This window comes from Pollicipes pollicipes, unplaced genomic scaffold, assembly GCF_011947565.3.
Source record: "Pollicipes pollicipes isolate AB1234 unplaced genomic scaffold, Ppol_2.1 Scaffold_6686;HRSCAF=7923_pilon_pilon_pilon, whole genome shotgun sequence".
Classification (NCBI taxonomy): Eukaryota; Metazoa; Arthropoda; class Thecostraca; order Pollicipedomorpha; family Pollicipedidae; genus Pollicipes; species Pollicipes pollicipes.
In genome coordinates this window covers 20,476,046-20,499,393 of record NW_023596921.1, presented here as the reverse complement: position 1 = coordinate 20,499,393, position 23,348 = coordinate 20,476,046, and the positions used below count along the sequence as shown (strand labels likewise).

The following is a 23,348-nucleotide window of genomic DNA, read 5'->3' as shown; positions in this document are numbered from 1 at the left end:
TCACTCCCATCCCGCTGCAGCAATGCCGCTCGGTCTGCGCGCCTCACAACTAAACCAAAGTATCACAACGGGGTTCGTTCATAAAAAGAAAGCGAGCACTGGTCCTGCGGCCAGCGAGCGCCGGGACCGCGGCCGGCGGGCGGCCTCCGACCGGCACGCCTTTCGCCCCTGACACGCCGAGTACATGTACAAAACCGACTACGCGCAGCGCCCGAGGCGCGCTCCTGTCCTGGCGCGCGCGCGACGGCGGCGGCGCGGCTTCCTATCACGCTACACTGACTTAGACACACACGTCGAGAAGCGGAACATCTAGGCAAACACCGAGCAACGGCGGCGACGGCGGCGGCGGCGGCGGCGGCACTACCTACCAATGAGCGGGCCCAAGCGGGCGGCGCACGCCACAGAAGCGGGGTGGGGCGGGGCGGGGCAGAGCGGGGCAGGGCGCGGCCGGCGGCCGGCGGGCCGCGCCATGGCACGGGGCTGCGTCGGCCCGGCGGGAGGGCGCGGGCCGAGCGCTGGGCGAGCTGAGACGGCCGCGGCCGGGTCGCGCCGCTCACACGTTCACCGTGTCGTACGGCACCAGGCCATTCTGCGCGGTCACGTGCGGCCGGCGGGCCTCGTTCCTGGGACGGGACGGACGGACGTCAGACGAGCGGGACGACCTGAGAGCGGTCACGTCAGGCAACAAACGCGGAGATAAGACAAACGGGACACGGGGTGCCAGATAACCGGGACACAGGGACGCCTGACATCCGGAGCACGGGAACGCCAGACAACCGCGACACGCGGCCCACGTGCAGCGGCACTACGAAACGGCCACCAGCAGAGCGGCACGGCCGTCGCAAGGCATCGCCATGGACGGTCCGCGTCGGGCGCCGACCGTCGGTGTCCGGCGCCAACAGTCGGTGTCTGGCGCCGACAGTCGGTGTCCGACGCCGGCGTGGTGGCCGTCCACTCCCCGCCCCATCACGAGCGGCAGGCGAAACACGACCGCCTCCAGACGGCCGCCGTCCGCGGCTGACCGTGACGCCGCGTGGCGCGCGACGAGGCCGGCCCGATGGCCCGGCCGATCCCGGCAGCGGCGCACGAACGGAACACACCGGCCCCGTCAGGCGGCCAACGATCTCAGCCGAGTTGCTCTGAATGCAATTTGGTGACACAAGGACAGACCCCAGGCGTCGTGTCTTCGCACTGTGTCGTGCCCCTGACTGGGGAAAGACGACCGCCCTCATACTGTTTAACTAGGAAGGTGAAGTGAACATGAGCACATTAAAGCGCTACCTGCTCGCGTGCGACGCTACAAAAATGTCAACAAATAACATGCACAGCCACCACCGAGAAACGGACGTCGAAATCGATGACCTCATACGGAAAGCACACAAAGATCGATATGTGCACATCACAACTCAAGTCTATAGAAAGGCTACACGAATCGACAGAACGTGTTCATATTCAGAAGAATCTGAGGTCATAGAGGTCCTTCAGGACTGGCTGCAGTGCATCGCAGTGGCGAGGCCACCCACAACACGGATCCCGCGCGCTTACAGAGCTGCCTGACGGGACAGGTAAGCAAGGTGCAGAGGTCAGTCTACGAGGTGACTGCGACGTGATCCGCAAGGTGCAGCCTTGCGGATCACGTCAAGTACAACGTACATAACGGGTCATTTGTCCAGTTGAAAGTGAGCTGTCAAAAGGTCTGAAACTACAGAGCCGGCATCACCATACACATCTAGGTGATAAAACACCGCACCCATGCCTTCCACGTGCAGCCGGGGGCACCATAGTGCATTCCAGGGGAACGAACCCGGCCCACTGGTGCGTGCAAAACCACACGGGGCGCACGACCATCGCGCCCAATGGGCCCGATCCGTCGCCCCCAGTGGGTGTGCGTGACACCGGTGCTGGGCCAGTGCTGTACAGACTGGCATGCCGGCAAGCAGCTCGACACGACGAGCGTGCAGGTGCGCCGATCCTGGAGCCGGTGGCCGAGCGGCCGGCGGCCGGACCAGCCTCGGGCCGGAGCGGCCGGCGACTGGACCAGCCTCGGACCAGAGCGAACCGGTGGCCGGACCAGCCTCAGGCCCGAGAGCCCGGCGGCCGGACCAGCCTCGGGCCCGATCGGCCGGCCGTCCAGACAGGGCCGAATGACACCGGAGGGGAGCCAACTTCACCCCCCCCCCCCCCAACCACATCTAGAGGAGCGCCACAGGCGACGGCGCGGGGGTGGGCGCCGTCCGCAGGCAAGACACGTGGACCGTACTAACGTGAGAGCGGGGTTGGCGCGCCACACTTACTGCTCCTTGTCGCTGGGGCGGCGCGGAAACGGACCCGTTAGAGTTCAGCCGCCGGACGGGGCAGCGCCAGCGGGGGGTAGCGCGCGCAGGAATGGGGCAGGCGTGCTCTTTGTGTCCCTCCGAGAAAAATGAGATCATCGCTGCGACCCAAATGGTGTGTCGCAGTCACACGAATTATGTAGTGTTCTGTAGGGGTTCCCTCCATTTACTGGCAATGGAGCTAGTCGGATAAGATCGTTATGCAGAGTAGCGTCGAGGAGACCGCTCGTCACACAGGACGTCCACAGCAGCGCTGCAGCATTTTGTTTTCAGCAGGAGCACCGCCGGAAAGATGCGGGCTCATGTGCGTATTAGGTGACAACATATATCCAGCGCCTGACGTGTCAGTTCGACTGCTAGCTGGGTATCGACAACTTGATGCCATCAAAACGCATTAAGCTGGCGTTTTCAGCCCATGAGAGTACCCCCTGTTTCCAGGTGAGATTCATGGTCGGTGGACGTCGCGACAAGCCTGTGCGACGCGGGCTTCGTGGCGTAGCGTCCGTGGCGGCCGCGGGTGGAGTGTTTGTATCTCTCTCAGGCTCCTGGGCCTTCGCAATGTTCGCTTTACTCCTATCGTACACTGAAACACACTTCATCCCAAATTCATAAGATATAGCGACACAAGCTATCTATTTTGTGAGAATGCGGACGTCCATCCCGACTTCACAGCAGTGTGAGGCGGCGTACCTGTCCAGAAGTTTGCGGGTCTCGTCCGCCGGTCTGCCGTCCTTTCCAAACTGCGGGCTGTCTGCAACACGGAGCCGGGGCGCTTCGTCAGCGGCCTGCACCGGCCGGCGGCGGGGGCAGGGCACCGCGCGGCCCGGCTCCTCGCCAGCCGGCGGCCGCCGGGCACGCGCCGACCACCGACGGCGGCCCGTGATGAGAACATCGAAACGCACACCACACAACAGCACACCTGCACTCCACACCGGCGCTTTCAACAGAGCGCCGCATCAGACACAGATGCGCGGGCCCGCACCGTCCCAGCTAGCTGCTCACAGACGGGCATGGAGAGCGGGTCGAACACACCGGCAGAGCATACGACAGTCATCAGCGGACGATGCGTGCAGGCGGAATGGGTGGCGGCTCGCGGCGACATGCGGTGGCCAGGTACCTGCCAGGATGGCGTGGTCGCGGTCACACTCCATGGCCGACGTGTCGGTCTGCTGCGAGGTGTTGGAGTCGTCCAGGGAGGCGCGCGGCGGCGGCGGCGGCGGCAGCGGCTCCTCCTGGTCCAGCAGGGACGGCGGCGGAGGCGGCAGAGAGCCGCAGTCGGGCCAGCCGCCGTCCGTCCCTTCACCGGGCAGACACAGGCCTTCACTGCACGGCCGCAGGCTCAGCGCGCCGCGCCGCGCCGCGCCCAGCCGCAGGGTACGAACAGACTACGAGCCAACCCACCACGGATGCGTCCGACGCCAGTACGCATCACGTGGCGCCAACTGACGCGATTGCATGCCTAACATGACACAGCAGCGTCCGAGCTCGAAGATGAGGAATAGGAGCTCAGTGATTTAATTTATGCCAGCATCGCGCTCCAAGGGGCCATTTTACGCATGCCGTAGTATTGCGTCCTCTGGCGCATGCGCCTGCGTACGTACATGTCGGACGCATCCGGTGTAAATTGGACGTAACTGACGCCGATGCAGATACGCTCTGTGCAAGGCAGCTAGGTGCGAATGTACAGAGAAATATACGCATATCCGTACAGCATGCATAAACAGTTCTGACTGGCGGCTTTATCCGGAGACAGGCGTCCAGCCCAGAGCCAGAGCGCATGTACAGCCTCTTATGGACAACGCGGAAAACCGTGTTTGGCAGCGCGCTCTCAGTACGCCCGGCCGCACCTCCGGATTAAGGCGACAGCTCACCTTCTATTCCACAATCAACATACGAAGATCATGAACCATATGCACGAGAACACGTATAAAGAGCCTGCGGCCGGCCGTGTGCCGGAGGCAGGCGGCGCCGCGCGCCGGTGCCGCCGACGGCACCGCCCGGCCGACGTGCACTAGAGACGCGGCCGAGGGGCCGCCATGCCGCGGAGCCGTCGCCGGCGCGCGCTCACCGTTGCGCCGGGCGGTGCCCGTGCGGCTGGAAGTGTCGTCGAGCGCGGCGTACGGGCCGCCGCCGCTGTACTGGCTGCCGTTGTAGTTGGCCTCGTCGTCGGAGCGCGCCGGGTCGTCGTAGGTGGGCGAGAACATGGAGGCGGCGCCGCCCAGCGAGCTGCGCTGCATGTGCGCCGGCGGCGGGAACGGGTTCACCGGCTGGCTGTAGCGCGTGTTGCGGGGCTGCCGGCCGGACGGCTTAGGTCAGGTGGCGCCGGCCGTGCGCGCACGCCCGTCCCACGGACCGTGCATGATGACCCCGGGCCGCATCGAGCAGACACGACCGCGGCGATGATGAACAGGCAACGGCGCTCTAGCGCACGGCGACACGTTACAGCCTTCGGTGAGGCCTCGGCACGGGATGGAGACGACCAGGCTCTGGTGAACTCACTGCACACAAGACACGACACAACTCAAATGGACACGTGAACAGACGCAACCTCGCGGACTGCCGCAAGTATTACCTTGGTATTAACAATTTCCAACAAACAATTCTGCGGTCGGCCTTGCCAAGCCAGGCGTAAAAATATTTTTTTTAAAAAAAATATCGCCACACGAACGCGTATGGCCCAAATGCCCACAATGCAAAGAGCCCACCCAGACCACACCTAGGGCTCCTCGGACGGACCTAGGGCCAGCCCAGACGGAGGAGAGCAGCCGTCCCGCTGGCTGAGTGTTGAGCCGGGCGCCGGCAGCGGTACTGACCAGAGTGCGGACCTGCGGGCCCTGCTGCCGGCCCGGCTGGCCCTGCTGCGCCGGACGGGCGGCCATCGTCTGGAAGCCGGCCGGCGGCTGTTCCGGCCCGGACGGGTCCATCTCCTCACGGAAGCCCAGCAGGTGGAAGGTGGCGTACGGGGCGATCTCCTCCTCGCCGTTCGGTCCCACCACTGCGGCACAGGGGCGGCGGTCGACAGCGTCACCAGCCGGCCGAGGCGGCGCCGCCCGCACCGCCCAGCCCGCCCATCCCAGTCATCGTCACGCCCCCACCGTCAGCGCGCTCGCCCTCGCTCTCCAGCCCGCGGCGGCGCCAGTCTTACCGCTGTAGTACGTGCTGGGGCTGGTGGGGACTCCGTGGGGCGGCGGCGGCGGCGCGCCGTACGCCGCCTGGTACTGCTGCTGGCTAAGCTCCTCATACTGGTGGCGCGGGTTGCTCGGGCCGTAGACGCTCATTGCTCCTGTCACACACACACACACACGTGCTCTCTCACTCGGAGGGGAGGGGCGGCGGCTGACCGGCGCCGGCGCGCCTCGAGCTACGGCCGCACTAGGCGCGGCGACGGCGGGCCAACACAGGAGGCGAACAAACGGCCACACGACACAAGCGCACGGCGCCACGGCTGGGGACGGGTGCTCGCCGGCGGGCGGGCGCGCCAGCAGACGGCCGACTACGTCCGGCTCTGGCCGGCCATCCGTTCCGAAGCTCTCGCACTCACACCGCGGGAGCGACAGCACCCGCGCCACCGAACACACCAAGCGAAAAAATCGCATGCGAAGTGCCGGAGTGGCAAAACGGTTTAGAACGTCTAAAAATCACCTGGCCGAGATCCTTCTATACAATGGCCATCAGGTCCATGCAGTAATTATCGGCATCAGTCAACCTTGGGGGAAGGCCGTGCAACTTTGCAGGTCATGGCAAAACGTCACATACTTATGAGGACTGACAGTAATAGGCGGCTTTAATTCAGAGAGGCATGTACCAGTCTGATTACGCTGTTATGCTCAGCCCTGCCAGAAGCCAAGTCCGACCCGTCAGAAACGTCTAAAATCGACGGGGACCAGCCGGCGCCAAATATAAAAAACGGCGGAAGCAGACGCCAATGACACCTGCACACTGCTCAGGCAGACGTCACGGCAGCGCAGAGGAAGAGCGCAAGGCTGCGGGCGGCGGCGGCGGCGGCGGCGCCGCTGGGACACTCACCTCCGGGCATGCGCTTGACCTGCGAGCCGAGGGTGCTGTAGTTGGAGCCGGGGATGGGCGGCAGCTTGCGGTTCGGGGGAGCGATGTAGCCGAGCTCCTCGTTGTAGAGCCGGTTCGGGTACGGCGGCGGGCCGGTGTACTGGGTGTCGTCTGTGGACAGCCGCCGGCGCCAGCTGTCAGCGGCGGCGCCTCGTAACTCGGTGGCCCAACACACGCACCACACAGGCACGCACGCACGCACGCACGCACGCAGGCACACACACACACACACGCACACGCACACGCACACGCACACGCACACGCACACACACACACACACACACACACACACACACACACACACACACACACACACACACACACACACACACACACACACACACACACACACACGGCACAACTCTACCAGCAGAGCAAGTCTGGTGACAACGACCCGGCCATCCCCACTCCATTGCAACTGATCCCGACCCAGCCATCCCCACTCCATTGCAACTCATCCCGACCACGATCCGCCCGCCCGCCATACGTCACCGGCACGGGGTCAGCAGCGGCCGCCAGCCGCAGACACACGCAGGCTGGCACCGGCGCCCGTCCAGCCGAGAGCGCGGGCGGCGCCCGGCCGTCCAGCGGCGCCGGCGCCGCCCGGGCCGCCGGCTACCTTTGAAGCGCTGCGCACCGCCGCGCTGCCGCGAGCTCAGGTAGACGCAAAGCACGCAGAGTCCGACGAGCAGCACCACCAGGCCGCAGGCGGCCGGCACGAGTATGTTGAGGTCGGGCATCCAGCCGGGCATCCGGTCCCACCAGTCGGCGTCGGCGGCGCGCACCAGCGGCGGCCCGACGGTCCCTGCGCGGCACACGGTCACACGCCGCCGGTCACTCACCCTTGCCGCGGCTGGGCGCCGAGCGGTGCCGCAGGCAGACCACGGCCACCGCTCCCAGCACCACCACGCCGGCCGCCACCGCGATCGGCACCGCCACGTTCGGGTTGGCGAAGAAGGGCACGGCGCCGGTGTGCACGGTGTCGTCGTCGGCGCGCCGCGGCGGCCCCACGGTGCCTGCGGACGCGGGCGTGCGCAGCGTCAGCGGCCGCCGCTGCGGCGCGGCCCGGCGCGGCTGCTGTGGAGCGGGGACGGCCGGCTCGGCTCGGCTCTGACACGTACACACGCACCGGACCACTTGCGAAGGTACGCCGCCACGCCATCCAGCCGCCCACAGCTGCCAGGCGCCCGACGCATGTGGGACGCCAGAATATGACGAGGAAGTAACGGTGCGAGGCCACACACTGCGGTGCTTGCGCACCCCACAGCGACCGGCGAGTGAGGCGTCGCTGCGGTGAGGGCCACAGACGCATCGGAGCGACAGCCAGAGGTGCACGTTCCTCGGCCGCCTCCCCGGCTGCCGGCGGGACGCAGCGGTTCCGGTCCCGCCGAGGACGTACAGACGCCGGCCACCCGACCGACGCGATGTCTGCACCGATACGGCACCGCACTGCACTTCTCGCCTACCGGACAGCTCTCGATAGCCGCGAGTCACATGGTTATGTGCTGCCACCGTCGGCACATATGCTCCACCAGACGGGAAACCCTCCCCTCCACGTCAGCTGGGGGTGCCACACACACCAGGGAGACAATGCGCGCGACACGGATCAGCAATCGGCCTCCTGGTGGCGAACGGCAAGTCCCCCGCGTCTTTCAGGGCATGCAGGGCCGCCATCGCTGTGCTCGGGTGCTGCGGAAACATTATCACGTGCACAGGCAACTACTTCAGCTGGCAGTAGGCGGCCGGTGGACACAAGTATAAAGCGTGGGCATCACACGATCAGTAAAGCGACGACACAGACAAAACAACGGAAAGGCGGGCAGTTAACTGTTCAGTGCTTGCGAGGAACATTATTCGCATGGTTAAGACGGTAGTAATAGCCTTACTCCTCGGAGAAAAACCAGGAGAATGAAAATATAGAAGGGTCGATGTTTCGGCAATATGCCCTTATCGAAACAATAGCAGAAGCTTCTGCTATTGTTCCCTATCTACGAAAAGGCAGGCAAGCTTCACAACGACATGTGCCAATATCACGAGGCTGCGCAAACAAAAGCACACATCGTGCGTTCAAAACCGATGCGGGACGAGTCACACTGCGCGCGCGACGGCGGGAGGTGGCCGCGTCACCCACCTCCCTCCTCGTCGAGCGTGGCGAACAGGTATTCGGCGGGCGTGGAGCCGGCGTTGTTGTGCGCTGTCACGCGCAGGTCGTACCACGTGGCCGGCTCCAGGTCCAGCACCGTGAGGCTGCCCTGGGGCTTCAGCGTGTTGGACACGGTCGTCCACTCCGTCTCGAAGCTGCGCGGGCAGACGGCAGCAGCGAGATAGAGGGCGTCCGACACACGGACTCGGCCGGTGCAGCCGAGTCTCGACGGCGCTGTTGTCTGCACCGGCACGCGCTCTCTCGGGGAAACATATCAAGGAACCACAGACGTTTGAAATAAAGCCGGCGTGTTTTTTCGACCGCGTAACGTCCTCAACAAAACTGCAACCGGCGTTTAGGCACGAGACAATCTCAAATATTAGTGGAGAGCAGCATCCACTAGGAAACCTTTCACAGGCTGGCCGAACATTTCGACATGCTGTCAGAGATAACTTTGCCTAACAACCATTTTAACCGGAAATAATTTGGACCCCCAAGAAAGAATATAACCGTGATGAGCGCCATGAAGTGCACGAGCAGCCCTGTCACCGCCAGTCACCCACACCCTCCTGCCTCCCTGTCTCTGGACAGTCGCACACACAGGCTGAGGGTTCGCTTGTCAAGACCGTGGGGCCTCCGCGGCCTGCCGGGCCGGCATGTCCGGCGGCGCGCGCCACTCACCGCTTCTTGTGCTCCACCACGAAGTAGAGGATGGGGCAGCCGCCGTTCTCCCAGGTCTTAAGGTGCAGCTCGACACTGCGCGCCAGCACGCGCATGAACCGGTCGGCGGCCGGCAGCGTGGGCGCCTGGCCCTTGGTGCGGGTGGTCAGGATGGCAGACTGCTCGCCGGGGCCGACCCTGCGCACGCCGCAGGAACACGTCAGGCCAGCGCAGCGCAGCGTCATCAGGAGACGGCTGTCAGGGCAGTGCAGCGCAGGGCGACGGCAGAACGAGCGGAGCATGGTCTGAACTCGGCGCTCGGGCACCCACGGAGGCGGGTCGAACACACAGACGCGTGATGTCAGGGCGTGGCTCTCGCGCCAGCGTACTCACCCGTTGAACGCGGTGGCGTAGATCTGGTGCTTTGTTCCGCACCACAGGTTCTCCAGAGTGAAGGCGCGGGCCTGAAGACGCAGGCGGCACAGATGAACAAGCCACAGCGACATGGACAGTATCATGCAGCTCATGCCTGCCCGGCGGACGCGACACCCGTGACGTCACGCTTCTCAAGCCTGCTCGCCATAACGCTATCCGGGAAAACATATGGTCCGCCCTCCGAGCAGTGGACAATAGCCGATGACGGCTGGTGGGACGGCCGCGCGTATACCAAAGTTATCAACTCTGAATACCTTCGACACGGCAACGTCATGATCGCATCAAACTCAAGTTTCGTAGCCAAACAGCCAGATGAACGTCACGGGTGCAGCAATCGTTGCAGCTGGATCGGTACCCTCCCCCCCCCTCCCCTCCCCGCCAGCCCCGTCAGCCCGCCCAGCGGCCGCTCACCTTCTTGGCCACTTGGACAGTCTTCCAGTCGTCGAACGCCGCCTTGTAGTGCAACGTGAAGCCGTACAACGGCACCGACACGTGCTCACGCGGCTTGAGGCGCACCTCGATCGAGTTGTTGGAGGAGCCGATGAGCAGCACCTCGGGCGGGTGGGGCGGCGCTGCGGGCCAGGGCGCGCCCAGTCACGGCCATCGCCGGCGCCCACAGCGAGCTCGCCGGCGCTCACAACCAGCACACACTCAGCACCGCCACACGCCAGCACGACACGACAGACGGCGGAGACGGTGGGGAGCGCGTGTCGACGCCACACGACGCTGCGCAGCCCCAGAGGCAATGGGGACACCAGGTACCCTGTCTTCTGCTCCTTCTGTTGTATGCCACCCTTGAAACAACCAGTCCAACGCTTCTTGTTCAACCCACCCTTCACTTCATGAATTGCGTATCAAATCACCAATCCATCCTCACCGCCCGCCATCCACCAGTTGCTGTCGACCAGCTAGCCTCGATTCACCGGATCGAGGGCTAAAACCAGGACCCTGCAGAACACCCCGCGCAGCGTCACACCGGCCGACGCGGCGCCGTCCCCCTGCCCGGGTCGCGCGCGTCCGAGCCCCCACTCACCCTGCACGATGAGCCGGTGGGAGACGGTGTCCTGGCCGAACTGGTTCTTGGCGATGCACGAGTACTCGCCGCGGTCGCTGCGCTCCACACTGCGGATCTGCAGGGAGCCCTGCCGCCACAGACGGGGACGCCAATCAGCACCGAGACGGCTCGCCACGCATCCGCGCAGCTCACGTCCACCGAACCCGTGCTGTCAACGCCACCCCGTGCCGGCCAGCAGGCGCGGTCCGCGCGCTCATGTTCACGTCCGAGGGCGTCCGCGGACCTGGACAGGCGACCCGCCGATGCGAGCGGACGTCGTCACCGCTGCAAGACGCGTCGCCGGCGGAGGCCACATACCTCGGGCAGTCTGCGGCGGCGATCGCGTACCTCGGACCGGGTGCCGTTCCGACCACGTACCTCTGGCAGGATGCGCATGCGCTCGTTGGACTTGAACGGCTTGCCGTCCACCTGCCAGGTGATGGTGGGCTGCGGGAAGCCCACCGCCTGGCACGGCAGCTTGGCGTCATGCTGGAAGTTCACCACGTGCTCGTCGTCGAAGGACGCGATCCTCGCCGGAACTGCAAGCACACCGCCTAAGTCAGCGCAGGGTCGCCGGCCTCCAGCCCCCGGACGGTGTCCGTCCGCAGGGGACCGCTGGAGGCGCTGAACGTGACAGCGGCCGCAGTGACAGGACCTCCGTCGGCGCGCGGCGGCACAGAACGCGTCCGGGCTGTCCGCCGGACGACGGCGGTCTGAGCGTGTGGCTCGAACGCCACGTCCGCCCCAACACGACGGCCGAGCCGCTGGCCGGCGTCGGTACGGTCGCCGGAGCCGCGAGGTCGGCGCAGCGGGCCAGTCCCGCGGTATGTCAGGCCGCGGGCACCGGCCTGCGTGAGCAGCGCGGCTGCCACCCACCCTGGTTACGCGGCGTGACGGTGACCATCTGGGACGCGTCGCCCTCGCCCATGCTCGTCTCTGCCTTCACCCAGAACTGGTACTTCTGCGTCTTCTTGAGGCCGCTGGCGCGGTAGGACAGCTGGAAGGGCGTCACGCGGTGCATCTGGGGCTGCGGACGAGAAGACAGCGTCAGGACCCCAAGACGAGGAGCCGCTCCGCCGGACCGTCTCCCCTGCACCGGTGGGAGGGAGGCGGTGCTCCCGCCCCGGCGACGGGTCTCCCGGGACGACCACACATGCGCCTGAAAACCTCTGGCCACTGCGTTAAACAAGCTTCCACAAGGTTCCAAGCAGACGGGTCCAATGACCACATCGCAAGGACCAGCCCTCGCACATCCACCCAGAGGCCTTCACAGCAGCAGCGGCGGGCACAGGCCACGGGCCAGCGGGCCAGCAGGTGCCGCCTCCGGCCTGCGCGGCCGGCGCCCTGCGCCAGTGTCGCACCTCTCGGCTGCCCTCCTCCTTGAAGTAGACAGTGTAGCGCTTGATGACGCCGTTGGGCTGGGCCGGCTCGCGCCAGCTGACGAGAATGCTGTCGGGCGACATGGGCAGCGCCTTGATGTCCGCCGGCGGCTCGGGCACTGTGGCACCACGGGGAGGTCACAAGCGAGACACTGAGTCGCCGCGGCACCATGGGGAGGTCACAAGCGAGACACTGAGTCGCCGCGGCACCCCGGGGAGGTCACACGCGGGACACTGAGTCGCCGCGGCACCCCGGGGAGGTCACACGCGGGACGCTGAGTCGCCGCGGCACCCCGGGGAGGTCACAGGCGGGACACTGAGCCACCGTGGCACCCCGGGGAGGTCACACGCGGGACACTGAGCCGCCGCGGCACCCCGGGGAGGTCACACGCGGGACACTGAGCCACCGCAGCACCATGGGGAGGTCATGAACCATATACGACTCCCAAGCGCTGCCCCAACACACAATCATACTAGGAACTGGGCGCTAGAGCACGGCATACTCTGACACGGCAGCACACAACAGGTCACGCCATAAACCACAACTGTAGACACCACCGCACCTACAACAGACACGTGTGTGCAATAAAAGCTAAACCTTTCCCACTCCGGGTCAGGTTCCAGCAAACTCGCGCCTCGTATCCGGCTCGGCGAGGGGCCGCGTCCTCCCCTCCGCCTCGCCGCCACGTGCGCGTGTGACCGGCCGAGCGGCGCGTGCCGCGCGGGGGCCGGGCGGCGCCTACCGTCTTCCTCGGTGCGGCAGATGGCGGAGCGGCTACGGGGCCCGTCGCCGCCGCCCGTGTACGCCAGCACGGTGATGTTGTACTCGGTGAACTTGCGCAGACCGGTGAGCAGCGCCTCGGTCGACGTCGACTTGGCCATGTCAATCGTGCTGTCGTCTGCCGAAGGAGCCGACGGTGCCGTCACGCCGCGCCCGGCCAGCCGCGCTCGCTGGGGCGGGCACACACCGGGGACCCCCGACCATTGCCGTCCGATCCCAGACCGCACAGCGCAGCGCGTACGTCGCTTGTTCGGCGGCGCGACGCAACACGACGAGCCGTGAACACTGCTGCCCAGGCATCCCACTGACACTGAGGTACCTGCTGACGCTGAGGTACCATCCCACTGAGGTACCTGCGACACGAAGAGACCTGTGGACGCCGCGCGCCCCGCTGCCTGGGCGGGGCCGCTGCGAGCCACCGGCCAGCACTCACCGTACCAGGTGCTGCTGGGGCCGTACATGACCTTGTAGCCCGCCACGATGCCGTTGGTGGAGTCGGCCGGCGGCGGCGTCCAGCTGGCGCGGATCGAGTCGGAGGTGAGCGTGCGGCAGGTGATGGCCTGAGGCGGCTCCGAGGGCGCGCCTTCGGCCGTGAACTGGCGCACCTCGCCCGACTGGGGTCCCGAGCCCTGGCCGTTGAACGCCTGCACCACCACCGCGTACTCGCGGAACTCCCTGCGCAGGCGGGAGCGAGGTTAGCGTCGGCCAGCGGTGGAGAAGACCAGCTTCAACGGCGTACGGCGTCGCGTCACAGGGTGGGGCGGCCAGTCACACCGAGCGGCCGGTGGTCTGATCCACGATAAACTGTAGCCAGCCTTGTCAAGACTGGGATGCTCGAGAGGGCGACTGGTGCCGGCCAGCTGCGCAGCTGGTGTGTGAGAACGAAGCAGCGCGTGGCTCACCACGAGCGAAAGGATGCGCGAGAAGGAGGGAGGCGGAGGGGGGACGCGTGTGCATACACAGGCAGCCAGGCAGCAGTGTGGTGCCTCATCACACGGCAGGGGGTGGAACCGTGAAGGGGGGGGGGGAGGAGGAGGAATGCACCACGCGACGACACGTACTCGAGTTTAGTGATGCGGATTTCGTGTTTGCGGCTGGCCTCGCTGGTGAACTCGAACGTCTGGAAGGACAAGCTGTCATCGCTGTCGGCCAGCCGGTGACCCACGTAGTAGCCCTGAGGAGGAGGAGGCGGGCGGGGTGAGTCATAGAGGCTGACCTCGCCAGCCTCGGGCGGGCTGGCCGGCGGACAGGGCCCGTTCATCGCCGCCTCACCGGTCCCGGAGACGACCGAACTCAGCATCCCCTCCAGAGCACACCCGAGTCAGCCGCCATGAGTAGACCTGCACTCCTGGAACGTTCCTAAGTGTCTTCTCGTCACCCCTGAACGGCCCTTACCTAGGCCGCCACCCAAGATCGCCAGTGACCTCGTCGGTCACCCCACTGACACTGAGCCCGACTCGGCCGTCACCCATGGCCGGCCCTGACCTCGACCGCCATCTCTGACCGAACCCGACGTCGACCCTGACCTCTGCCGTCACCCTGACTTTGGTCCTGACCCCGCCCGTCACCGCGCTGACACTGACCGTGACCTCGCCGTTCAGCAGGTGCTGTTCGGGCTGTTTCCAGGTGACCAGCAGACCGCGGTCGAGCGGGGCCACCACCACGTCCGTGGGCGGGCCGGCCGGGGCCTCCTCTGACGTCATGATGGTCACCAGCTCGGAGGGCTCGGACGTGCCCACCTGCCGCCGCCGCCGGCACACAAGTCAGCACGCATGGCACCAGCCGTCTCGCCGCTGGCCAGCCCCGGCCGCGGCTGCGACTGCGCTGCGGTCCACACGGCGGCTCCAGCAAGCATCGAGCCATTCCACAAAGGGCTAGTGCCAACCAAAGATGGATCAAGTGTCAGTTTGCGCCGTGCGTTGGTGGTCGTGGAGAGGGAGGGGGGGGGGGGGGGGGGGGAGCGAGAGGAGCATCTAGATGAAGGTTTTGACGCTCCGTTATGCTTGTTCAAAAATTGACTGAAAAGAAAACGCCAGCAGCAATGTTGCACCAGATATATCGCGCAAATTTTTTGAGCGGATGAACCATTCGATGAAAAACTGAATCACAACTACAGGAAGCTGAACCCCACATCTACACCAACAACAAAACGGGTTTGTCTACATAACCATCCAGTTTTCGCATGGCCACACACGGCAAACAATCACCGCGCTTCTGGAAAACTGAGCAGACCGGGCCAGACTCCTCGACCGCCGGCGCCTCCGCTAACTCCACCAAACTGCACACTTCCGCGACCGTCCGGCGGAGGGCGCTGCCTGGCGCCGCCGCCGCCGCCGCCGCGTCTGTCCCGGGCCCCGACCTCACCTCGTTTTCAGCGATGATGCGCATCTGATAGGTAGTGGCCGGCCGCAGGTCCTGCACGGACACCACCGGCATCTTGCCCGGGATCAGCACGCGCTCCATGCTGCGGGTGTCCCACTCGTCTGCGGACGAGGCGACTGTCACAGCACCAGCGGCTGCCAGCGGCCGAGTCACACGGCAGCAGCACGCGTCACTACGCGCACTAGACAGCTGACAGTAAAAACCACACAGCCTGTTTCACAACGCTTTGAATGCGTCCGAATGAATGAGCTGCACGGCTCTGAAACATACTGAAGTAAGCGTATTCCCAGCCATTTTCACACCGCTAAAAGCGGCCACGGTGTCCGTCGGCGTCTGAGGTCTCGCCCCGTACTTTTGGCCAGCTTGTATTCGATGATGTAGCGGGAGATCTCAGAGTTGCCGTCGTACGGGGCCGTCCAAGAGAGCTCCACCGTGCGGCCCGACTTGTTCTGCACCTTGATGGAGAACGGCACCTCCGGCTTCTCTGCAAGTCACACCCGAGTGTCAACACCGCGATCTCTGCGCATGGCAACATTGAGTACATGGCAAACACCGGACAAGGATGAGCGCGCGAATGTTCCAGCCGCCTGTCACAGTACAGCCCCGTGGCGGCGTAGCACTGCCGCACCGCACGACCGAGCGGACGAGGCGTGCCGACTACGGCCACGCCGCCACTCACCCTGCACGATCAGGTTGATGGTGGTGTTGTCGGTGCCGAAGGCGTTGGAGGCGCGGCAGGTGTAGGTGGCCGAGTCGCGGCGGCTGGTCTCCTGCAGGCTGAGGTCGGAGCCGGCGCCGCCGTCGGTGGCCTGCTGCCGGATGGTGTAGCGCGGCGACGGCTCGCGCGCGCTCAGCGGCACGCCGTCCCGGCTCCAGGTGATGCTGATCGGCCGCTCGCCCTTGGCCTCGCACACCAGCACGGCCGAGTCGCCCAGACGCGCCGTCTGGTTGCGCAGCTTGATCTCGAAGTGCGGCGGCGCTGCGGAAACAGGGGGCGACCTCGTACTGCAGCTCACGCGCCCCACGCGTGGGGCAACCGGCTCCCAGTCACACTGCGGTGCAATACAGCGGCCGCAGACGGCAACCTGCCGTGGCAGTGCAGCTCCCCGGAACAGCCGCGGCAGTTCACGATCGCAGCTAGACACCTCCCCACGCCCGACTAACGCAAGAGGGCACCCGCCCGGCGATCGCGTGGAAGGTCCCAGGCGGTGGCGGCCGCCATCCAGCGGCGCGTCCTTCGCGTGTACCGGCGGCCGGCCGGCGTCGGGCGCGTCTCGCTCACCCTGAACGTTGACATAGATGACGGCCGAGAGGGTGGGCCCAATCTGGTTGTCGGCCTCGCACAGGTAGTAGCCCTCGTCGCGCTTCTGGATGCTGCTGATCACCAGCGTGCCGTCGTCGCGCACCTGGATGTTGCTGTCCGACTGGCCGAGGTCGCGGTAGTCCTCCGGTCGCGAGCCTGCAGACACCGGCCGGGGTCACGCGCACGCCGACGCCGCCGCCGAGCGGTCCGGCGCACCGGCGGCTTCTCGGTCCAGCCCGCCACCCGGCAACTGGCCGCGACGGCACCGTCGGACGGCCACAACACTATGAACCCGGCACATCGCCGTCGGTGCGACGGGCTGTGGGACGCTGGATGTTCAACTGCTTACCAGCAGCCTACACGTACCCAAAGCCAACATTTCGGCGGAGCTCTTAACGCTGACATAGGTGACTACATCATCCGCGTTTCGTGAGAACACGCAATAACGAGCGGCCAGACAGTACGTGTAACGACGCTCTTGGACCAGCCGTCCTCCAGCGCCGACGGCCAGCCGGTAGGGTATGGGGTGCGGGCCACATCTACCACCCACTCACCGGCCGCCTTTTTCCAGACCATCTGCGGCTTGGGGAAGCCGTCCGCCTTGCACTGGATCTCGGCCGTGGTGCCCAGAGCGAACTCCTTCTCGGTGGGCTCGATGATCCAGCGCGGGGGCACTGGCGACCGCGCGGCTCAGGTCAGGGCAAGTCACGCCAGCCGGCTACAAACACATACGCACGCGCACACGGGCATCGGTATAGCCACTCCAAAACAGTACAGACGCTACTGCAACTCATCGTTCGTCATGTGAGCAGTAGTTTGTAGCTAGCGATGTTTGATAGCAAATTCAGTACAATTACAAGAAGAACTGTTCAGCTTTGTGGAAATGCAAAAACTCATCGTTAAAGACATTACAATAATAGCGTGGCAGCTTGGGCCACGGTTATTCAAGTAAAACAACTGTAACACGACAGCAGTACCGTCCAGGTCAGTCTGTGCTCGAATTGTTATTGAACATACAGTCAAACAACGCTCTGGATACTTTGGACGAGCTGACTGAATGAGCACAGATGGAAACGTGGACGGTAAACGTGTTTGTCCCACTGCAAGCAATGCAAATTGCACGGATGCAATGATATCTCGATTTCTAGTGAATGCAATTGATATATTACAAGTGGGATAAACAGTCGGTAGTAGCATGCAGCATGCGCTGTTAATACACCGCATGTTATGGGAGAGAGAGAGGGTTGGCGGCAGGGGTAAGAGATGAGGATGAGGATGGGTTTGCCTCCTTTGACTGAACGTGCCGAAAAACCTAACCCGATGACAGGCGGACGCTAACCAATCACAGATCGGAAACGGCAGCAGCCGACCCGACACGACCTAACCAAACCAGCTGACCCAAGTCCGGCACAACGCATGCCTGACCTCGCGAAGCCGTTTAGCTCCTAGCCTCCGCTGTCCCGGCGGACACAGCGGCACACCGTTCGGCCTGGGTGCCCCCAGGCCAGAGGGGCTAACACCGAGCGCTGCAGAGAAGCCAGCCTCCAGAGCCACAGCCTGACGTAGCCTGACGTCCGGGGCATCAGACCGCCGCCGTCAACATCAGCCCGGCGTGCTGCACCGCGCCGATAAGTCCGCTGATGAAGCAACGTGCTTACAGCTTGACTGTGGGTCCCAAGCTGCAGCCTCTGACACATACCACCTTCCCAACACAGTGAATCTGGTTGTAGATGAGAACGGTGTACCTATAGCTATAGCGTGTGCTACCACACGGCACCTGGAACAACGGTGGTAGTCTTGGGCGTGGCCAGGCTTTACCTGGCGGCCGGAGACTCACCAGGTACAACGCCATCAAATACAAACACGGTGAGCGCAGTGGGGCTTCCGTAAACAAAGGGTTTCAAAAATGTGATGCAGGTAAGGGACGTCTGAGAACCAATCCTCGACCCCGAAAAAATCAGACGAGGCACTCAGTGCTCGTCCCTTGGGCATGGCTCTCTTACAGATGGTGTGAGAAAAAACTAGTAAGAATAGTAGGCAGAACAGCAATGCGCAACAGGCCAGATGGGCGGTCAGTAGCCAGACTGCTACAACCGATCCAGGCCAGGCCCTCCCGCTCCCCAGCTCTTCCAACCCCGGTGACAACTGCCTGGACATAGCGTCAGCCGTGCTCGCCGACGCTGCTGCATGACGCCGCTGGAGACGGGACGGAGCGGCGGCGGGACAGACCGGGACCGCTGGGCGGGCGTGACGACGGGCGGCCCGGCGGGATCACGCGCGCGCGCGGCGCCACTGACCCCTGACAAGGAGCTCGGTGGAGGCGGCGCCGCTACCCGCCGCGTTGGTCGCGCGGCACGCGTACGTGCCCGAGTGGGCGTGCGAGACGGCGGACACCAGCAGCAGGCTGGTGCGCGCGCCGGCGGCCAGCGTGGTCAGACCGTCAGCCGTCGGCACCGGCCGGCCGTCCACCGTCCAGGAGAGCCGGACCGGCAGGTCGCCACGGAACGCCGTGCACGTCAGCGTGACGTCGTCGCCCGTGTTCAGCACCGAGTCGACGCCGAGCAGCGCCACCTGGGGTGGCACTGGCGGCGCGGAGAGAGGAGGGGTCAGAGAGTGAGGAGCGGTCACCGGCGGCACGCGGAACACGGGACAACGAACACACAGGGCGACAGCCGCATCACCGACGCCGCTGGAGCAATACTAGACGATGCTGCGACGCGAAGATCAGCGACGACGACGACGACGAAGTACGGCCGGCAGATGTTAATGTCCTTCCCCAGATAATACAAACAGCCAAGAACTCCTTGACCAAATACCAAACGCTGTTACGGGTGGACCGCAAGACCACTCGTGCCAGCCGGTGAGACGATCGCAGACTCCTGCAACTGCTGCTGCCAAGCGGCCACGGCTGGGACGCTCGGCGACGCCAGAACGACGACGCTAAGAACCCATCCTGTGTCTTTCTCTCAGACAGAGACGCTGGCAACGGATAGAGGGAAGCACGCCAGTCACTCCGTTCGAGGAGGACGCTTGTTTTTTCAAGGAATTCAGATCCGAGGACAAAAGGAGCCAGGGGAGGAGAGGTGAGGCGCGGACTGACCCTTGACAACCAGCGGGGTGGAGGTCGACGCCTCTCCGGCCGCGTTCTTGGCCAGACACGTGTACGTGCCCGAGTGTCCGTGAGAAACACTCTTGATCAATAGAAAGCTGGTACGATCTCCCACATTCTGTGTGATAAAGCCGCGGTCCATGGGCAGGTCCTGGCCATGGAAGGTCCAGGCGATGGACAGCGGCGTGTCTCCCTTGAAGACGTTACAGGTGAGGGAGACGTCGTCGCCGGCGTTAAGAGCCTCCAAGGAGCCGAAGACAACTAACTCTGGTGGCACTGCAACCGACAACCAACGAAGAAGTCAGACACAGTCCGTCCACCAGTACAGAGCTAATGCTCCTACACCCATCGACGTAAGCGGAAAACGCGTGAACGCACTGTTTATAGGAAAGCCGCCAGGCGCCACCCTATAACCAGTGCACACAATCCAAACCTAGCCGGATTGTGATCTGTTCGCCGGAGGGGGGGGGGGGGGGGCGTCGATGTGGTCCACATCGCAGCAGGGTCCCGCTGTCAGGAGCTTCTAGGCAGGGCGTGGTGACAAGGGCTGACGGAGCGGGCAGAACGGAACGAGGGACAGTGTCTTCGTGCATTTGACTGACCCTTGACGACCAGAGGGGTGGAGATCGACGCCTCTCCGGCCGCGTTCTTGGCCAGACACGTGTACGTGCCCGAGTGTCCATGAGAAACGCCCTTGATCAGCAGCATTTTGGCTCGATCACCAAAGGTTTGTGTCACAAAGCCCCGGTCCATGGGCAGGTCCTGGCCGTGGAAGGTCCAAGCGATGGACAGCGGCGTGTCGCCCTTGAAGACGTTACAGGCGAGGGAGACGTCGTCGCCGGCGTTAAGGGCCTCCTCCGACCCATACACAGCCAGCTCCGGCGGCACTACGAACGACAATCGAAGAGAAAGTTATCAAAAATAAAAAGCACTACGGCAAAAGCTAACCTTCTGTGAGGCTAGCAGTGCCGTTCAGGAATCACAGCTAGACAGTCGTCCTCGAAGTTGTCAGCCTCTCAGCCCGTCGCCATCTGGGCTAGTTTGCACCGGACCGAAGCCTATGGAGCGCTCATGCGGCAGGGCGGACTTCACCGCCCGGCCCAATGTGCGTGTCTGTCCGCGGCGGGGCTGACGCAATTGGAGCGTACGGCGCGTGCGGATAAGCACCGCGGACCGTGCTGTTGAAGGCAAGGTAGGAAAGGCGCGCGGACCATTCGAAGGAGAGTATGTGCCGTTGTTGGTGCATTCGACTGACCCTTGACAACCAGCGGGGTGGAGACCGACGCCTCTCCGGCCGCGTTCTTGGCCAGACACGTGTACGTGCCCGAGTGTCCGTGAGAAACGCCCTGGATGACGAGAATGCTGGTGCGTTTGCCCACAGTCTGTGTGGTAAACTCGCGGTCCATGGGCAGGTCCTGGCCGTGGAAGGTCCAGGCGATGGACAGCGGCGTGTCTCCCTTGAAGACGTTACAGGTGAGGGAGACGTCGTCGCCGGCGTTTAGAGCCTCCATAGAGCCGAAGACAGCCAACTCTGGCGGCACTGCAACCGGAGGCCGGCGTCGACGCTGCTTAATATCAGTACCATCACTGCAGTGCTCGATGAAAAGGTATAGCCGGCATCTACAGGATGTACAAGGAAGGTTGGAGCCATGTACTGGCTTGCTTTCAACTGGAGTCAACAGAATGGCCCGTTCGGTGCCGCCGACACGAGTGTGGAATGCCAAACCAGCCGACACTGTGCTCTCGCCTAAGCCAGGTACGGCGCAAAGACCGTTGAACCGAGGCCTCTGACGACGTGCAGTAGTGCTGTCCTGTGACGTTCTGGCCAAGATACAGTGACGTAGTTGAAGAGACTAGGGTAAGGACTACGGACAAGGAGATGAAGGACAGAATTAGCACCGATTAACATTCGACTGACCCTTGACAACTAGCGGGGTGGCAATCGAAGCTTCCCCGGCCGCGTTCTTCGCCAGACACGTGTAGGTGCCCGAGTGGCCGTGAGACACGCCCTTGATCAGTAGAATGCTGGTGCGGTCTCCAGCCGTCAGAGTGGTAAACTCGCGGTCCATAGGCAGGTCCTGGCCGTGGAAGGTCCAGGCGATGGACAGCGGCGTGTCGCCCTTGAATACGTTACAGGTGAGGGAGACGTCGTCGCCGGCGTTAAGAGCCTCCATGGAGCCGAAGACAGCCAGCTCTGGCGGCACTGCAACCGTCAACCAACGAAGAAGTCAAACACAGTCAGTCCACCAGCACTAAGGTGGCGCTTGCCCGCCCCATCTAAGATAAGCTCACGGAAGTCCTGCCTGCAATGGAGACGACAGCTGCCGAACACATCCATCTAAAGCGTGGATGCTTCCATACCCGTCGAAGAATGCTCTTCTGCCTGTCGTGAATGCGACCTCTAACGTGTATAACTGGACCGATGTGTTGTCAACAGCTCCTGGTGGAGGCATGGTAAGATGGGCTGGCGGAACAGACAGGAGGGATCTAGGGTCAGAGTCATCGTGCATTCGACTGACCCTTCACGACCAGCGGGGTGGAGACCGACGCCTCTCCGGCCGCGTTCTTGGCCAGACACGTGTACGTGCCCGAGTGTCCGTGAGAAACGTCCTGGATCACGAGAATGCTGGTGCGCTTGCCCACAGTCTGCGTGGTAAACTCGCGGTCCATAGGCAGGTCCTGGCCGTGGAAGGTCCAGGCGATGGATAGCGGCGTGTCGCCCTTGAAGACGTTACAGGTGAGGGAGACGTCGTCGCCGGCGTTAAGGGCCTCCTCCGACCCATACACAGCCAGCTCCGGCGGAGCTGTAACCAGCGTCCAGCGTATCTGTCACTTTATATCCGTTGTAACCATCAGATAATTGACTGAAGTAACACCATTAACTAGCTGGATCTAAGAAGACCTAAGACAAAACCCAGCACCTGGGCCTGGGCAGAAGATCTCTACACAACGGCTGTCAACCCCGACCCTGGACCAAAACAAGGTAGGAATGTCCGTGCAACCAGCGACAGCAGCAGGCGTTCTTCTGTTCCATCCAAAATACCGCGCTCTAAACCTTCTGTTCCATCCCAAATACCGCGCTCTAAACCAAGTCTGAAACCGAAGGACCAACCACCGAATTCAGACGATGCTTCTGTACTGGAAAAGGTCAACACTGTACCCTACACGACCGGATCGTAAACGAAACACTGAACGACGCCGACAAGGACAACGTATGCTAGGTATATCAGGACAAGGTATGCTAGGCGCATGGATAGAGTGGGACAGGAGGAAATAACGGGTGGTTCTACAAGCATTCGACTGACCCTTGACGACCAGAGGGGTGGAGATCGACGCCTCTCCGGCCGCGTTCTTGGCCAGGCACGTGTACGTGCCCGAGTGTCCGTGAGAAACGCCCTTGATCAGTAGCATTCTGGCTCGATCCCCAAAGGTTTGCGTCACAAAGCCCCGGTCCATAGGCAGGTCCTGGCCGTGGAAGGTCCAGGCGATGGACAGCGGCGTGTCTCCCTTGAAGACGTTACAGGTGAGGGAGACGTCGTCGCCGGCGTTTAGAGCCTCCATAGAGCCGAAGACAGCCAACTCTGGCGGCACTGCAACCGGAGGCCGGCGTCGACGTCGCTTAATATCAGTACCATCACTGCAATGATTGATGAGAGGGCTTAGCCTGCATCTATAGGATGTACAAGGAAGGTTGGGGACGTATG

At 63.7% G+C, this 23,348-nt stretch overlaps 1 protein-coding gene across 13 annotated transcripts in view; it reads right to left on the bottom strand.

The window, feature by feature from the left end:
* Positions 1 to 479: 479 nt before the first annotated feature.
* LOC119107157 (Down syndrome cell adhesion molecule-like protein Dscam2) overlaps positions 480 to 23,348 on the bottom strand; it is a 42,636-nt gene continuing 19,767 nt past the window's right edge. For 6 of the 13 annotated variants that reach the window (XM_037230529.1, XM_037230531.1, XM_037230530.1 and 3 more), the window contains 25 exons: positions 17,090 to 17,209; positions 16,515 to 16,691; positions 15,912 to 16,211; positions 15,585 to 15,716; positions 15,215 to 15,333; positions 14,434 to 14,589; positions 13,912 to 14,024; positions 13,284 to 13,525; positions 12,813 to 12,968; positions 12,052 to 12,188; positions 11,567 to 11,717; positions 11,069 to 11,229; positions 10,670 to 10,778; positions 10,048 to 10,208; positions 9,595 to 9,665; positions 9,223 to 9,399; positions 8,530 to 8,696; positions 7,018 to 7,203; positions 6,360 to 6,509; positions 5,479 to 5,616; positions 5,147 to 5,328; positions 4,402 to 4,624; positions 3,024 to 3,084; positions 2,295 to 2,306; positions 480 to 623 (listed from right to left, as the gene is read on the bottom strand). In XM_037230529.1, coding sequence (XP_037086424.1) covers positions 554 to 623; positions 2,295 to 2,306; positions 3,024 to 3,084; positions 4,402 to 4,624; positions 5,147 to 5,328; positions 5,479 to 5,616; positions 6,360 to 6,509; positions 7,018 to 7,203; positions 8,530 to 8,696; positions 9,223 to 9,399; positions 9,595 to 9,665; positions 10,048 to 10,208; positions 10,670 to 10,778; positions 11,069 to 11,229; positions 11,567 to 11,717; positions 12,052 to 12,188; positions 12,813 to 12,968; positions 13,284 to 13,525; positions 13,912 to 14,024; positions 14,434 to 14,589; positions 15,215 to 15,333; positions 15,585 to 15,716; positions 15,912 to 16,211; positions 16,515 to 16,691; positions 17,090 to 17,209 — 3,671 coding nt within the window. In that variant the 3' untranslated portion in view covers positions 480 to 553. Of the gene's footprint in view, positions 624 to 2,294; positions 2,307 to 3,023; positions 3,085 to 4,401; positions 4,625 to 5,146; positions 5,329 to 5,478; positions 5,617 to 6,359; positions 6,510 to 7,017; positions 7,204 to 7,240; positions 7,415 to 8,529; positions 8,697 to 9,222; positions 9,400 to 9,594; positions 9,666 to 10,047; positions 10,209 to 10,669; positions 10,779 to 11,068; positions 11,230 to 11,566; positions 11,718 to 12,051; positions 12,189 to 12,812; positions 12,969 to 13,283; positions 13,526 to 13,911; positions 14,025 to 14,433; positions 14,590 to 15,214; positions 15,334 to 15,584; positions 15,717 to 15,911; positions 16,212 to 16,514; positions 16,692 to 17,089; positions 17,210 to 21,562; positions 21,731 to 22,163; positions 22,449 to 22,949; positions 23,235 to 23,348 lie in introns of those variants that run through there. The other 7 variants (XM_037230527.1, XM_037230533.1, XM_037230541.1 and 4 more) reach the window with 7 other exon arrangements.